At 50.2% G+C, this 16,175-nt stretch overlaps 1 protein-coding gene across 1 annotated transcript; it reads left to right on the top strand.

The window, feature by feature from the left end:
• The first annotated feature begins 6,469 nt into the window (after positions 1 to 6,469).
• On the top strand, positions 6,470 to 13,560 carry PGLS (6-phosphogluconolactonase). The gene is made up of 5 exons (XM_077859458.1): positions 6,470 to 6,782; positions 10,067 to 10,174; positions 10,623 to 10,724; positions 11,012 to 11,152; positions 13,200 to 13,560. The coding sequence occupies exons 1-5, from the start codon at positions 6,495 to 6,497 to the stop codon at positions 13,335 to 13,337; spliced, it is 777 nt and encodes a 258-aa protein (XP_077715584.1). The 5' UTR covers positions 6,470 to 6,494; the 3' UTR covers positions 13,338 to 13,560.
• Positions 13,561 to 16,175: the final 2,615 nt, after the last annotated feature.

Genomic DNA, 16,175 nt, shown 5'->3' with positions numbered 1-16,175 from the left:
GTGAGTGGTGTGTGAGGGACGAGGAGGGAGAAGCCTAGAGGGCATGTGGAAGAGGGAGAGCCTCTCTAAGGAGAGGTGGCTGCAGGCTGCGACCTTGCCTCAAACCTTTCAAGGGCCTCCCTCACCCTGGGGAAGAGCCCAGGCTCCCTGGCTGGCACCACCACCCTGGGGCTCTTCTCCTTCCACCACAATTGGTCATTTCCAGCCTGTGTCTGGCTTCCATGCCTTTCCTCCTGCTATCTCTTATGCATGAACCATTGTTCCCACACTGCATGCCTGGCCAACTCCTACTGATCTGTGTGGTTCTTTTTTTTTTTTTTAAGATTTTATTTATTTCTTCATGAGAGATACAGAGAGGCAGAAACATAAGCAGAGGGAGAAGCAGGTTCCCATGGTGAGCCCAATGCGGGACTTGATCCCAGGATCACACCACTGAGCCAACCAGGCGTCCCTACTGATTTGTTTTTAATTGAGGTGTCACTCACATACCATAATATCAGCCCTTGGAAGTTGTACAATCTAGTGGCATTTAGTGTTCAAAGTTGGGCAACCGGTCACCTCTATCTGGTTCCAGAACATTTTCAGTCACCCAAAAGAAAATTTCATACCATTAGGAGTCTCTCCCCCAGCCCCTGGCAGCCACTAACTGGCTTGCTGTCTCTGGATTTGACCGTTCTAGACGTTTCATGTAAATGAAATCATACAACATGTGGTCTTTGGTGTCTGGCTTCTTTCACTCAGCATTGTGTTTTTAAGGTTCATCTGGGTTCATTCCTTTTTGTGGCCAAATAATATTCCATCGTATGGTCGGACCATGTTGGGTTGACCATTCGTTAGTTGATGGACATTAAGGTATTTACAGTGTTTGGCTATTGTGAGTAATGCTACGGTGAACATCCACAAGTCTTTGTGTGAATGTATGTTTTTAATTATTTCAGGTCTAAACCAAGGCATGGAAATACTAGGCCATATGGTAACTGTTTAATATTTTGAGGAACTGCCAGATTTTTTTCAAGGCGACTGCACCATTTTATGGTCCTGCCAACAACAATGTCTCAGAGTTTCAGTTTCCCACATTCTTGCCAGCACTCTTTTGGGGAAATATATCTATCTCAGGCAAGACATAGCCAACACACGGACCTGGGGTTTCTCTCCAGCCTTCTCTGTCTCAGTGAGTTTAAGCTCCACATGCATCCAATTAAGTAAGCTAGACATTCAGGAACTCAGTCCTGATTCCTCTTTTTCTCATGCTCCACGGCCCATCCATTAGAAAGGACCAGGAGCCCTGCCTCAAAGCAGATCCTGAACCCACCGAACCCAGCCAACACTAGACTTCTCTAACCCCCTAAAATGGCTCCTAGCTGACCTCTCTGCTTCCACCCCACCCCTCACAATCCCTTCACCTAGGAGCCAAAGTGATTTTTTAAAAACATTCCCTAGGCTCTCCCCTATTCAAAGCCTTCCAGAGGTTCCCCCAAGACCAGCCTTTCTGGTCTGGCCTGGGTGGTCAGTCTCTAGTCACACTGCCTGCCTTCGTGTTCCTGCCTTAGGGCTTTTGCATCTTTATGCTCCTGCTGGAGCCTCACTCTTCCTCTAAATACACAACCAGGCTTCCATGTAAATGGCATCTCGTTCACCTCCCAATCTCTACAGCCCCGAGTCACCTCTCCCGTCACCTATGGTATCTCCATTACTGCACTGCTTTTTTCTTGTGTTTGTGGCTCATCTTTAATTGTCTGACTTCTCCAGGATGGTGTAAGCTAGGGAGGGTAGGGACTGCACCCAGGGGCTCCATCAGATGAAGAACAGTATTGGGCACAGGAGGAGCTTGATAAGTGGTTTTCTAAATGAGTACATGAAGAAACCATTAGGTCCCCTGAGTCTCAGTTTCCCCAGGTGTGAAATGGGAGCATCTGAGTGAAGGCTCAGGTGTATTGTGATGGTGAGTGAGGACGTGTGGAGCCCTGGTGAGCAGGACAGCTCCTTATAGGTGTAGAGTCTCAGCATTGTGATAACCAGGGCATCAGAGCAAAGCCTCTGGTCCTGACTTCTGCTGAAGCGAAGTGTGTTCAATATTAAAACTCATCTGAACAACACTTTGTGGATAACAAGCCACCTTCCACCCTTCCTCGGAAGCTGTCACTGTGGGCTGCCTCAGTTGGCTCCCTTGCCCTCTGGGCACAATGGATTCAGTCTTTGGGTGACACCAACAGATCAGAGGAGGAAAGAGGTCACAGTACTTACTCCCTGGTAGACCTCCGTGTGATCGGGGTTACGTTCTTCTACTGAGGGCCATGGCTCTTGTCTGCCACCCTCTCCTCCAGCAGCCACCCTCCTCGAGGTCCCCATAAACCATTTCCTCTTCCTGTCCCATTTACTGACTGGTGGAAACATCCTCTAGCTGATGCTCTAGCTCCAGGCTGCTCACCATCCTCAAACCTGACCACATCTTTGTCTACAGCACCTTCATTCACTTTCCCCATCTGTGGCATTTAAGAGCGCCCCGTGCTCCCCACCAGGATCCTGCCGACACAGCGTCCACATAACCACACTTTCTACAATAAGTATGCCTACTTGTGATGGTGGCATTTATGCTTTTCTTTCTTGCCTTCCTTTTCCAATCTGATATCCCAACCTTCTACCCTCTGCTCCAAGACTACCCCTTAAGCGCAGAGAACCAAAATCAACTAGCAGCTTGAAAGACAAAATGTTTTCAACATCTTGGACAGGAATGCGATTATGTCTCCCCTCCCCAGGCTGGATGCAGCCCCTTCTTTTCACTCTCCAGCTCCTGCATGCAGACAGTTAAGATTATTTCCAGCGAATGGAGTCATAGCAGTCAGTGTAATGAGTAATACTGAGATTTGACCTATGCTCTGTATTGCTTAGGTTTCTAGCAAATAAAAGCAGTTCTTTTCTCCAAGTTTGTCTTGAACCTGAGCTGCTTTTTGTAATTTTTCAGGATTAAAGGGGTGGGGCCATTTTACACAAGCAATTAGATACCTTTGAAATAAAAGAGGATGTGTGTATATGTGCATGCATGTGTGTGTGCTTGTGAGTATATTTATCTGTCTTTTTAAAGATTTCTTTATTTGAAAGAGAGAGAGAGAGAGGGTGAATAGGGGGAGGCGCAGGGGGAGAGAATCTCGATCAGACTGCCTGCTAAGCACAGAGCCCACTCAGGGCTCACTTGGGGCTCAATCTCATGACCCATGAGATCATGACCTGAGCCAGAACCAAAAGTTGAACACTTAACTGAGCCACCCAGGCATCCCATCTGTTCTTTTGTATCATAGTCACCATTCTGGGTCTGTGAAGTGGTATCTCATAGTTTGATTTGCATTTCCCTGGCAGCTAATGAAGAGGACATCTCTGCATGTGGTTATTGGTGATTTCTGTATCTTCTTTGGAGAAATGTCTATTTGTGACCTTTGCCCATTTTTATTTTTATTTTTTTTAAGATTTTTATTTATATGAGAGAGAGCGTGAGCATGAGTGGGGGGAAGGGCAGAGGGAGAAGCAGACTCCCTACTGAGCAGGGAGCCCAATATGGGGCTTGATCCCAGGACCCTGAGATCATGACTTGAGCTGAAAACAATTGCTTAATGGATTGAGCCACCCAGGTGCCCCCTTTACCCTTTTCTAAATTGGGTTTTAAAAAATTGAGTTGTGGGCAGCCCAGGTGGCTCAGTGGTCTAGCGCCGCCTTCAGTCCAGGGCAGGATCCTGGAGACCCAGGATTGAGTCCCACGTCGGGCTACCTGCATGGAGCCTGCTTCTCCCTCTGCCTGTGTCTCTGCCTCTCTCTCTCTGTGTCTCTCATGAGTAAATGGATAAAGTCTTTTTAAAAAAATTTGAATTGTAAGAGTTCTTATTCAGTACACTAGATCCTTATCATATATGATTTGCAAATTATTCCCAATCTGTGGGTTCTTTTCACTTTCTTTTTTTTTTTAATTTTTAAATTTATTTATGATAGTCACACAGGGAGAGAGAGAGGCAGAGACACAGGCAGAGGGAGAAGCAGGCTCCATGCACCGGGAGCCCGACGTGGGATTCGATCCCGGGTCCCCAGGATCACACCCTGGGCCAAAGGCAGGCGCCAAACCGCTGCACCACCCAGGGATCCCCTTTTCACTTTCTTGCTGGTGTCAGTTGAAATATGTTTTTCATTTTGATGAAGTCCAGTTCATCTATTTGGTTTTGTTGCCTGTGCTTTGGTGTCATTGTCTAACCCAAGGTTAGAAAGATTTATGCCTTTATTTTCTTCTAAGAGATTTTAATTTAACTTTTACATTTAGGTCTTCAATCCATTTTAATTTTTAAGATTTTAAGTAATCTCCACACCCAACACGGGGCTCGAACTCACAACCCTGAGATCAAGAGTCGCATGTTCTGACTGAGCCAGCCAGGTGCCCCAATCCATTTTAGTTTTTGTATTATGGTGTGAGATGGGGCTCTGTATTATTTTTCCATTGCTGATGTAACAAATACCACAGACTTACTGGCTTAAAATAACACCAATTTATTATCTTATAGTTTGGAAGTTCAGAAGTCAGAAACGGATCTCACTTGATTAAAATCAAGGCATTGGCATGGCTGCATTCCTTCTAGAGGTTAAGAGAACCCATTTCCTTTGCCTTTTTTGGCTTTTAGATGCCACCCACATTCCTTGGCTCATTGCCCCTTCTTCCATTTTCTAAGACAACAGTGGGTGAGTCTTTCTCATGCTGTCATTCCTCTGGTTCTTTCTCCTCTGCTTCTTTATTCAATTTATAGGGACTCTGATTAAATGGGGCCCATCTAGGTAACCTATTTTAAGGACAGCTGATTAGCAGTCTAATTCCATCTGCAACTTTTATTTCTCATTGCCAAGTATCCCAACAGATCTACATATTCTGAGGATTTTGTGTACATACATTTGGCGATTGGGGGAGGGTCTACAATTCTACAACTACAGGGTCTAATTTCATTCTTTAACATGTGACTATCCTGTTCTATTTGTTGAAATGATCTTTTTTTTTTTTTTTTCTCATGGAATGATCCTGGCACCCTTGTTAAAGATTCATCAACCATACTCAGGTGCCTGGGTGCTCAGGTCATGATCTTGGGGTTGAGATTGAGTCCCACGTTTGGTTTTGTGCTCAGCGTAGAGTCTGCTTGAGATTCTTTCCCTCTTCCTCCCCTTCTGTCCCTCCCTCTACTCGTGTGCAACACACTCTCTCAAATGAATAAATCTTAAAAAAAAAAAAATACATACTTCTGCATTCTCAATTCTAATCATTTATGTCTCTCCTTATGCCAATACCACACTGTCTGGATTACTGCAGCGTTGTAGTAAGTTTGAAATCAGGAAGCGTGAGTCTTCCAACTTTGTTCTTTTTCAAAATTGTTTCGGCTACTTGGAGCCTCTTGCAATTCCATATTGAATTTTGGGATCTGCTTGTCAATTTCTACGAGAAAGGAAGTCCGAACTTTGATAGCAATTGCATTAAATCTGTAGACAAATTTGGGGAGTACTGCTATCTTAATATTAAATCTTCCAATTCATAAATATAAGGTGTCTTCCCATTAGATCACCTTTATCTTTTTTCAGCAGAGCTTTATAGTTTTCAGTGCACAAGTTTTGCAATTCATTATTAAGTATCTCATTCTTTTTGATGTTATTGTTAAGTGGACTGTTTTCTTCACTTGTTACGGATTTTAAAGATGCACTACCTATATACATGTCTCCTTGCACTTATTATAGGGTACTGAATTATCCCCTCCAACCCCAATAAGTGGCTCAGTTACCCAGGCCCACCAGGCCTTCTCCCCTTTTCAGCCATCTCTGCCCCCGCTGTTCCCTGGAATACCCTTTCTCATCAGCCAAGACCCATCTGCCCCATTCTAGGGGAAACAAGCCAGTGTGGAGACCTCTCTGGGTCCTCATGGAGACACAGAGATCCCCAGGTAGCATTTGCAGAAGCAACTCAACAATTATGTTTTCAGGCCCACCACTGCACCAGGCATGACGGTTCAGGAGGCTTCGAGGCATCAGTGAACAAAACAAACCCTGCCCTCATGTCGCTTGTATTTTAATTAAAAGAGGGAGACAACAAAAAGCAACAAGATAAATGTTATGACAAAGTCCATCAAAATGTGCCTTTCTCCAGGAAGTCTCCCATCTCCTCCCTCCATCCCACCCCACAATCCCCTCTTGGGGACCCCAGCTCAAGGGTCCTCTCCGGCCCCGCCCTGACACCACGAGGCCGAGGGCAACCGCACCGGTTCCGCCTGCCCCAGCCCAGGAAGGAGCTCCGGCACTGCGTGCAGAGAATCAATAAGCCCCTTCGGATCTACGGCGGGTTCCCTCCGCGCCCTCACTCGTGGGACTGCGCATGCGCCACAGGCGGCCGCCCGAAGGTCCTGACAGCCGGGCGGCGGGGCCGGCTTCCGCGCAGGCGCACTGGTGGCTGCCCGGAGCGCTTCCGCCTCCCCGCCGCCGCCGTCGCCATGGCCGCGCCGGCCCCGGGCCTCATCTCGGTCTTCTCGAGCCCGCAGGAGCTGGGCGCGTCGCTAGCGCAACTGGTGGCGCAGCGGGCGGCGTGCTGCCTGGCGGGGGCTCGCGCCCGCTTCGCGCTCGGCCTGTCGGGCGGCAGCCTCGTCTCCATGCTGGCTCGTGAGCTGCCCGCCGCCGCCGCCCCCGCCGGCCCCGCCGGCCTCGCACGCTGGACCGTGGGCTTCTGCGACGAGCGCCTCGTGCCCTTCGAGCACGCCGAGAGCACGTACGGTCTCTATCGGGTGAGAGCTACGGGGGCCGCCGGGGGTCACGCCGAGAGGGCCGCGCCCACTGTCCGCGCCCGACTACGGGGGCCGCTGGGGGTCATTTCAAGCAGGCCGCGCCCACCTCCTGAACCCCGTCGCGGGGGTCGCTTAGGGTCACACGACGCCCTCTGCCGCCATCTGGGAATGGTCGGCTGGGAGCCCTGAACTCCCACCTCCACTGCCACCCTTGGGGGCCGGCGGGGGCCTTGAAGCCCCGTTTTGCTTTACCCGGTGGCCAGGTAGAGGGAAGCGCCGGGGCGAGGGCGTGGAGGTGAAACAGTGACCTAGAGAGGCCCAGGCGCCCGGCCTGGTAGCTTGCAAGGGCTGACTTAGGGAGCGGCCAGGCAGGAGGTGTCGGCTCGCTCATCTCCAACCTGGACGCCTTTGTGGTGATCTGCACGCAGCGTTTCGGCGCTGGTCGCCTCCCAGGCTGGTGATCTTTGGCTCGTGGGCTCAGGTCCTATAGAATCAGGGAAACTGAGGCCTGGAGGAGGCGTGGTCCGCCTTGCCGTTCTCCGCCTGCATCTGAGGCAACCCCTCCCCCCTAGACGTGGAAAAATGGGAGGTGTGGCAGGGGCGGGCGTGGCCAGAGGCTTCAGGTCACTGGGTCCTGGGTGTGTTGCTGTCTCTTTGCATAGAAGCTTGAGCTGATTTTCTGGGGTTCTTTGTTTGTTTTGTCATAAGAAGGAAGGTCCACTGATTGCGAAGCACTTTATCCACACCATCTCACGAAATTTCGCAATAACCTGTGAGGTGGAGGCTGTTAGTTCCTCCGTTTCATAGATGGAGAAACGGGCCAGAAGAGGAAAGCTTGTGTGCCAGGATCACTTAATGACCAGTCGGGGAGCCAGGGTTTGAACTGGACCCCCCAGACACCACCTGGGACATATCTCAGGGGTAGGGCCTTGTCTTCCTCAAGAGCTTCATTAAAAAGTGGGCTTGATCTTTCCTTCCTTCCTTCCTTCCAAACACACAGAGAGGGGCAGAGATACAGGCAGAGGGAGAAGCAGGCTCCCTGCATGGAGCCTGAAGTGGGACTCGATCCCGGGAACCCAGGATCATGACCTGAGCCAAAGGCAGACACGCTCAACCGCTGAGCTTCCCAGGTGTCCCCTCATGTTTCTTTCTACTGTGAATGAGTTTGAAGAACTTTTGCTTTTTTTGTGTCCCTGTATCCAGCACTGAGGACACAGCAGGGTGCTGGGCAGTTCTCTCATGGGACTCATAGTGGGGCATTGGCCACCTACACACAGGGCAATAAACAAGGGAAATACACTCAGAGCATTCACATAATGCAGTGTAGACAAAAGTAATAGTGTAAGATAGGAAGTGCCCCGGGGAGATCCTTCAGCGGGGACGGTGGGGCAGGGGTGCTTTGAGGGATGATGTTTGAGCTGAGGCCTGGAGGTGTGAGGACCTGGCCGTGCGCAGAGCTGGGGCAGAGGGTATGGCGAAGGCAAACACTATGCCGTGAGAACAGATGTGGGGCAAGGATTTGCTGCTTTTGCCAGTTCCCTGGTGAGAGGAGTCATGTGATTCCCTGGGGCTGCCATAACAAAGGACCACAAACTAGATGGCTTAAAACAACAAGAATTTATTTTCTCAGTTCTGGAGGCCAGAAGCTGGAATCCAGGTGTTGGCAAGGCCTTACTTCCTCTGGAAGCTCAAGGGGAGGATCCCTGGCCTCTTCCAGCCTCTGAGGGCTCCAGGTGTTTCTTGGCCTTCAATCTCTGCGTCTGTCTGTTCATGGCCTTCTCTGATTCTCTCTGTGTCCTGTCCTTAGAAGGATACCAGTCATTAGATTTAGGGCCCACACTAATCTACTATGAAGTCAGCTAATGACATCTGTAAAGACCCTCTTCCAAAGAAGCTCACATTCTGAGGTTCTGGGTGAACATGAATTTGGGGGGCCATGAGTCAACCCAGTATAGGAAGGCAGGATTGCTTCTATCCTCAAGGACGGATCCCGTGTCCCTTCGGGCTCTCTCGGTGTGGATGGTCTCCTCTTCACCTTGTATGCTCTATGGGTTTCTACTGCTGAGGTCCGGGCTTCATCTGGGCTGGGAAGATTAGCTGGGGCTGCCTCCTTCCTGGGAATGGTTCCTCAATGCCTTCAGAATGTTAAGAGAGAAACAGTCCGATCAACCAGCAGTTCCACTTCCAGGAACCTGCCTGACTGACACGCCAGCCGCTGATTCTCTGGTAGGAGCCCAGCTAGAGGAGGAGGGAATGGCTCTAAGCCTGTAGGCAGAGTGCAGCTAAGGAGAGGATCACGGGACTGAAATAGGGCACTGATATTCCCCGTTGGCTTGGCTTTGCTCAGCGTAATCCCAGAGAATGTGTATAGATGGGGACCTTGGACAAAGCGGAGAGGTCTTTCCAACAACAGATCTGACCCCGTCCCTCCTTGGCTCACATACCCTCCCTGGCTCCCCGTTATTCTCAATACAGAGCTCTTACTCCTCAGGTCACTGTTCAGGGCAGTCAGCCCTATGTGGTATGGCATGTTTACTCCGTGTCCCTGTCACTTGCCCCCTCTAAATGCAATATTTTTTTCTGCTTCCTTCTTTTTCTGTGTGGCTCAGCTTGGCATTATCTCTGTGGCAAAGGCTGCCAAGATCCTGTGTGAAGGGAGGTACCAAGGTAGGGGTCAGCAGTGTCTGTCCCAGAGCAGATCAAAGGCTCATCTGGGGAGATGAGGGAAAGGGCTAGAGCCCTCCACCTTGTAGGAGGCCTGACTCCAGGTGCTTCCACAGAAATTAAATCCATCTTTCAGAGGCTATGGTGTGTGCTATATGCTGGGCATGGGCACCCTGTAGTGGCAGCCTGGAAGAGAAGTCAGTGCTTATCAAATTTGTGGCGCCTCCAGGCCACAATGAGGGGACAAACGGGTGGATGCTCGGAAAAGGTGGTTTGAAGGATGTAGAGGAGTTTCCCAGACAGGAGCAGTGGCTTACGTGTGGGTTGGGGTGGCAAGGTCAGCAGGACCTCATGGAGGGCAGAGAGGGGCTGGGTTTGATCCTGAGGTGCAGGGAACCCTGGGGGCTTGGAAACAGGGCTGTGGTGTGGCTACTCGGGTGCAGGCTGGGGCCAGGAGGCCCCCAATCCTGCTGGACTTGAGAAAGACTCCTGGTGGAATGCCACTGGGTTCCTGACTCCCACAGGAGGTGGGTATAATGGCAGTCCTGTCCTGGAGGCATCCTCATGCCTCTGGGAACCATGCGTTGCTGTTGGTGACTTTGTCCCTCCATCTCCTGCAGACCCACTTGCTCTCCAGGCTGCCCATTCCTGACAGCCAGGTGATCACCATTAACCCCCAGCTACCTGTGGAGGAGGCAGCCGAGGACTATGCCAAGAAGCTGAGACAGGTGAGTCCCAGAGTGTGGCCCCAGGGAGGCCTCATCCATACAGTGGTGATGGAGCAGCCCTGCAGGCGGCACTGCGTGATTGTCACCAGCAAAATCTGCCCCCCTCTACAAGGACAGTTGGCAAATGCTGTTCCACCCTGGACAGATGCCTTTGAGGATCTCCCTTCTGAGAGGCCACAGCCCCACCTTTGGGTCCCTGAGGGCAGCCCAGCTTCTGACACTCTGGGAGCAGGCCTGGGTTCTCACATCTTGGGGACAGTTGTGTCCCCAGACTCTTGGCCAGTCAGATAGGTGAAATATGGAACCTCATTGAGTCCCTTTCATGCAGGTGAGGCTGAGTCTTGCACCCTGTGTTATAACCACTTGGGATTCTTTTTCTGACTACTGTTTGTTTGTGCCCTTGGAGTATCCCCCACAACCTGTCAGGACTGTCTTTTTTCCCACCCAGGCCTTCCAAGGGGACTCTATTCCAGTTTTTGACCTGCTAATTCTCGGGGTGGGTCCTGATGGCCACACCTGCTCACTCTTCCCAGACCACCCCCTCCTGCAGGTAAGCACCCCCACATGGGCCTCTGCTGACCAGGGCTTCCAGAGGGAGGGCCACTTTTGGGCGGCTGGGTACCCACAGCGGGATTTGAGTCAGCCTTTGCCAGTTGGCTGGGCTTAAACTCTTTTGAGCCTCAGTTCACCCATCTTAAAGTGAAGGTTTAGATCAAGCACCACAGGATTAGTAGGAGGGGATGGAATGATGGATGGACCATGCTAAGTGTGTATGAGCTCACAAGAAGTTGAAGTGTCATTGTCCTTCTACCTCCACTCTGGGCCTCCCTCCCCTAGGAACGGGAGAAGATTGTTGCCCCCATCAGTGATTCCCCAAAGCCACCACCACAGCGCGTGACCCTCACACTTCCTGTGCTGAATGCGGCCCGAACTGTCATCTTTGTGGCAACTGGAGAAGGCAAGGCTGCTGTCCTGAAGGTAATGGCTGAGGGCCTCATTCCTAAGAAAGTCACAGGCATGTGGGCCCGGGGATAGAATAGAGCCCCAGACATTATTGTACTGGAAGTACCAGGTCTCAGGGTACTTTAGTAATTCTTGGGTTGAAGAGGAGATGGAAACTAATTAAAGGTTAGTAAGGAACAAACTGTTATGAAATCAAATTGATGGGATGAAGCTAGAGCTGTACTCAGAGGTAAATTCATATTGTAAAAAAGGCAGTTTTAAAAATTGTTAAATAGGGGCACCTGGCTGACTCAGTCGGTAGAGCATGTGACTCTTGATCTCTAGGGTGTAAGTTCAAGGCCCATATTGGGTGTAGAAATTACTTAAAAACAGAATCTTAAAAAAAAATTATTAAATTAAAAAAAAAGTTAAATTGAGCGCTTTAGATTTAGGAAAAAGAATGATAACATAAATTAGAGAAAATTAGTGGAAGGAATAACTGACATTAAAGTCAGAAATTAGGGATGCCTGGGTGGCTCAGCGGTTGAGCATCTGCCTTTGGCTCAGGGCGTGATCCCAGGTCCGGGGATCAGATCCCACATCGGGCTCCCTAAGTAGAGCTTATGTCTCTGTCTGCCTCTCTCTCTCATGAATAAATAAATAAATCTTTTTAAAAAATAAAATAAAATCAGAAATTAATGAATTAGTTAAGGGGTGCCTGGGTGACTCAGTGGGTTAAGTGTCTGACTCTTGGTTTTGGCTGGGTAGTGATCTCATGGTCGTGAGCTTGAGCCCCATGTCTGGCTCTGTGCTCATCACGGAGTCTGCTTTGGAATCTTTCTCCCTCTCCATCTGCTTCTTCCCCTGTTCATTTGCTCTCTGTCTGAAATAAATAAATACAATATTAAAAAAAAAAGAAATTGATGAATTGGTTAATATTCTTAAAAGCTTAATGGTGATAGATTCCCAAAGATAGACCTCAGACAAAACTAATCAGGGGGGAGAATTATGTAGTAGGAATAGGTAAAAAATGGAGGAATAAGAAAAAATGATATACTTATGCATAGCATTTTAGGAAAATATAGAATAGATAAGCTATTAATAAGATAATAAAAATATATTTTAATCACTGTCACTGAAAAGGCCAACTGTGGAAGAAAGGGGAAATGTTTTTAAAAATTAACAAATAATAATTCGTCCTCCCAAACTGTTGAGCCCAGATGTCCTCACAGGGTGCTTGGTGTTGGGGTTAAGGGTGCAGACTGTAAAGAATCCAGCAGACCAGCATCCCTACTGGCGATGCCCAGCCAGGCCTTGGGCAGCCACTTTACCCCCCCCACCCAAGCCTCTACTTTCCCATCTGCAAGGTGGGTTGGGAGGGCCCCTCCCCATGGACCTCCTGATGGTCAATCCAGGCGATTTTAGCTCACATGAGGCCACCCAAGCCGCAGCTTCCCCAACTATAAAATGGGGGTGGGAACAGAGGTGACCTCACAGGGCTGTGGGCAGAGTAAATGAGTGCATGGGATAGGCCTGGCTATTAGGAAGTGGTATTTATAATTCCTACTCATCGTGAGGTCACATCAGGGGATCAGCACACCATGGCCCGCAGGACCAAATCCCACCAGCTAAGAAGGATTCTAAAGCAAACGGGAAAAAAAAGCAAAATCAGTATTCTCTGACGCGTGAAAATTCTATGGAATTCGGATCGCAATGTCCATAAATAAAGCTTTACAGGAATAGGCTGTGCCCGTTTGTCGATGTGTCATCTACTAACACCTTTTACTATGTAACAGCAGAGCAGAGTAGTTGTGACTGAGACAGAGTGTGATCTGCAGAGCAAAAGTGTGACTCTAGCCTGTGCAGGGAAGGAGAGCTGACCCTCATATCGAGCAGTCACAGGTGATAGGTAGAAAAGGAAAGGACCTGCTGGTTGGTTAAAGCTAGGACAGCTGGCAAGGCAACATCACATGTTGAGAGTAGGAGAGTCTTGTCTGTGGGGGTGGGGGGTCATGGGAGCTCTGAGGGGTGCTGGGGGTGCTGGTGGGCCTCATGCTTTCATGCTATTGCCCTTTCTATGCAGCGGATTTTGGAGGACAAGGAGGAGAACCCCCTCCCCGCCGCCCTGGTCCAGCCCCACACAGGGAAACTTTGCTGGTTCCTGGACGAGGCAGCTGCCCGACTCCTGACTGTGCCCTTTGAGAAGCATTCCACGTTGTAGCTGGCCCCAAGGGACACCGCAGCGGGGACCACAAAAAGCCCTTGTGGGCAGGGACCTTCCTGGGCGGGATCCCACTGCCATCACCACTCCAGGCTTCATTTTCAGGAAGCTACGTGGTGCTGCTGGAAGGTCACAGGATCCAGCCGTCAGCCCTGCCCTGGGGTGCTCAGCCCACCAGCCGTGGCTCGGGGTGACCAGATATTAAATGGAGCATTTGCTTGAAGTCTCCACTGTCTCGTGGTCCTTGGAGGGCAGCGGGACCAGGGATGCCCAGGCTGACTGTGTGATCTGAAGCCCGTGTCCCAGCGCATGGAGGTCAGGGAGTTTCCCTGGGGGAGTTTCCCGGGGCTGCCGGAGCAAAGTACCACAAAATTTATGGTTACCCACTTCAGGAGGTCAGAGGTCTGAAATCAAGGTGTCCACAGGTCCTCCCTTCTGGAGGCTCTGAGGGAGAATCTGTCCTGTGCCTCTCTTCTGGGTTTTGGTGACTGCTGGCACTCTTCGCGGGCCTTGACTTGTGGACACATCATTCCAGTCTCTGCCTCTCGTGTCCTGTGTCCTTCTCCCTCTGTGTCTCTCTGTGTTCTCTACCGTTCTAGTGAGAACATCTATCATTGGCTATAGGACAACCCTAGATCCGGGGTGAACTCTTCTCAAGATCCTTAAGAATTATAGTTGCAAATAAGGTCACAATCTGAGGCTCCAGGGGACATATCCTCTGTGTGTGTGTGTGTCTGTGTTAAAAAACACGTAACAAAATTTAACCATCGTAGCCATTTTTAAGAGTCCAGTTCAGGGGCATTAAGTATGTTCACACCATTGTGCAGCTGTCATCACTGTCCATTACCCTAATTCAGTCTCATGTCCTCAAGGTTCATTCATGTAGCCGGGGTCAGGATCTCCTTCCTCTTTATGGCCGAAGAATGTTCCATTGTATGTATGTGCCACACATTTTTCCATTCATCTGTCAGTAGACACTTGGGTTGCTTCCACACTTTGTTTATTGTGATAGTGCTGCTGTGAACACAGTTATATAAATAGCTCAAGACCCGGCTTTCAGTTCTTTGGAGATATTTCTAGCAGTGGACTTGCTGATTCATTTGGTGATGCTATGGTTAAATTTTGAGGAACCTCCATACTGGTTCCTACAGTGGCTGCACCATTTTATATTCCTGCCAGCAGTGCCTAAGTGTTCCAATGTCTTCACATCCTTACCAACACGTGTTTTGTTCTTTTTTTATAGTAGCCTGTGGGTAGACGTATCCTTTTGGGGTATACCATTCAGCCCATGATACACTTGACTGAGCTCTCCCTGCACACATAGGGCCAGTGGCAGCCTCTGTCCCACTATGCTGCGGGCCTTCTCAGAGCCTTGAATGTGCCAGGACGCCTCAGTCTGTGATGTTCCAGGCTGTAGCATTTTCCCACAGTGTGACTGCATGACCCACCTGTCAGCTTCATGGCACCAGGGCTTGCAGCGGGGGAGGCTGGTGGGCACGGGGGGGCCCCAGCCATGCTTGAGCTATGCCAAGTTTGGGGGCTGGGCACGTCCCACAGGCACCTGGTCTGGCTGTGGGGATTGAAACTCTGAAGCCAAAAACCACAGAAAGTGAAGTTTCCTTTAACATCTTGTCTGGGTCAATCACTCAGATGTGAGAGTGAGGAAGTGGGTCAGGGCCAGGGCGGAAACGTGAAGAGAAGCAGAGAAAGCAACCCAGCCATGGGCTTGGGCAACAGCAGGTGGCCGTGACCCTGGTGCTTCAGGCAGAAGCCAGGATGGGGGTGCCAAGAAGCAGAGGGAAGTGATGAGACAGGCATGGGGACCCCATGTGGGGGGCCTCTGGGACAGGTCCCCTTTCTGCCCCTCTCCCTGTAGGAGCAGCCCCCCCTGCTCAGACCTGCTTGTGTCTGCCCCTCACTCACCTCCCTTCAGCCTACCCACCTTGTGCTGTGCCAGAACCTGTCAAACAATCCCCACCTCAGGGCCTTTGCATGTGCACTACCCAATATTCTTTTTTCTCCAGCTTTTTGCATGACTTGGGCCCTCACTTGCTTTAGGTTGAGGCACAACATCACCTCCCTGATCATGCTCCACCCCTGGTACTTTCTCCCTCTTCCCATTCCATTTTTCCTCCTTACCTTTAACATTATCTGACCGTTTTGTTGCTGTGCCAACTGATGGTCCATGGGGGCTGACCATGGTCCGTTTTGCCCACTTCTGCATCTCTGGCACATCATTCAAGGATGACAGTCAGTCTGGCAACGAGTGATGGTTGTCAAGAGAAGACATGAACCTGGGGCATTGGTGAGGATTACAGTCAGATGTTCCTGGTGGCTTAAACAAAATGGAGAGTTAGGTTTTTTTCTGAAAGGATGCCACCCAGGGTTGATGGAGCAATGTCATGAACTCTTCTGGGACCCCTGGTTCCCACATCATAGTTGGGTCATTGTCATTATGTGGGTTTTACCTTATGGTCCAAGGTGGGCTGCACATGCTCCAGTCATCACATCCACATTCCGGCCCCTGGAACTCAACACTCCCCTCGTCTGACACCCTGTGAGAGTCACATTTGATGATATTTCAGCCTGGAGCAGACTCTGCTCCTACCCTTCCTCTCTTCCTTCATCAAACTGAGGGCTGCTCTCTGCCAGGCACTGGAAAAACTGGTGAAGGCGTAGGAAGATCCAGCTAACCTGATGAAGTCCAGTGCTATGTGCACTGATGGAGGACAGGCTGACAAAACAAACACAAGGGGGGCACGTCCCACCAATCTGTGGCACACCAACACCCCCCCACCCTATCCCCCTGCCCCAGCATTGGCCCCAGGAACTGGGGGT

This window comes from Canis aureus, chromosome 19, assembly GCF_053574225.1.
Source record: "Canis aureus isolate CA01 chromosome 19, VMU_Caureus_v.1.0, whole genome shotgun sequence".
NCBI lineage: Eukaryota > Metazoa > Chordata > Mammalia > Carnivora > Canidae > Canis > Canis aureus.
This window is presented reverse-complemented; position numbering and strand designations above follow the sequence as displayed.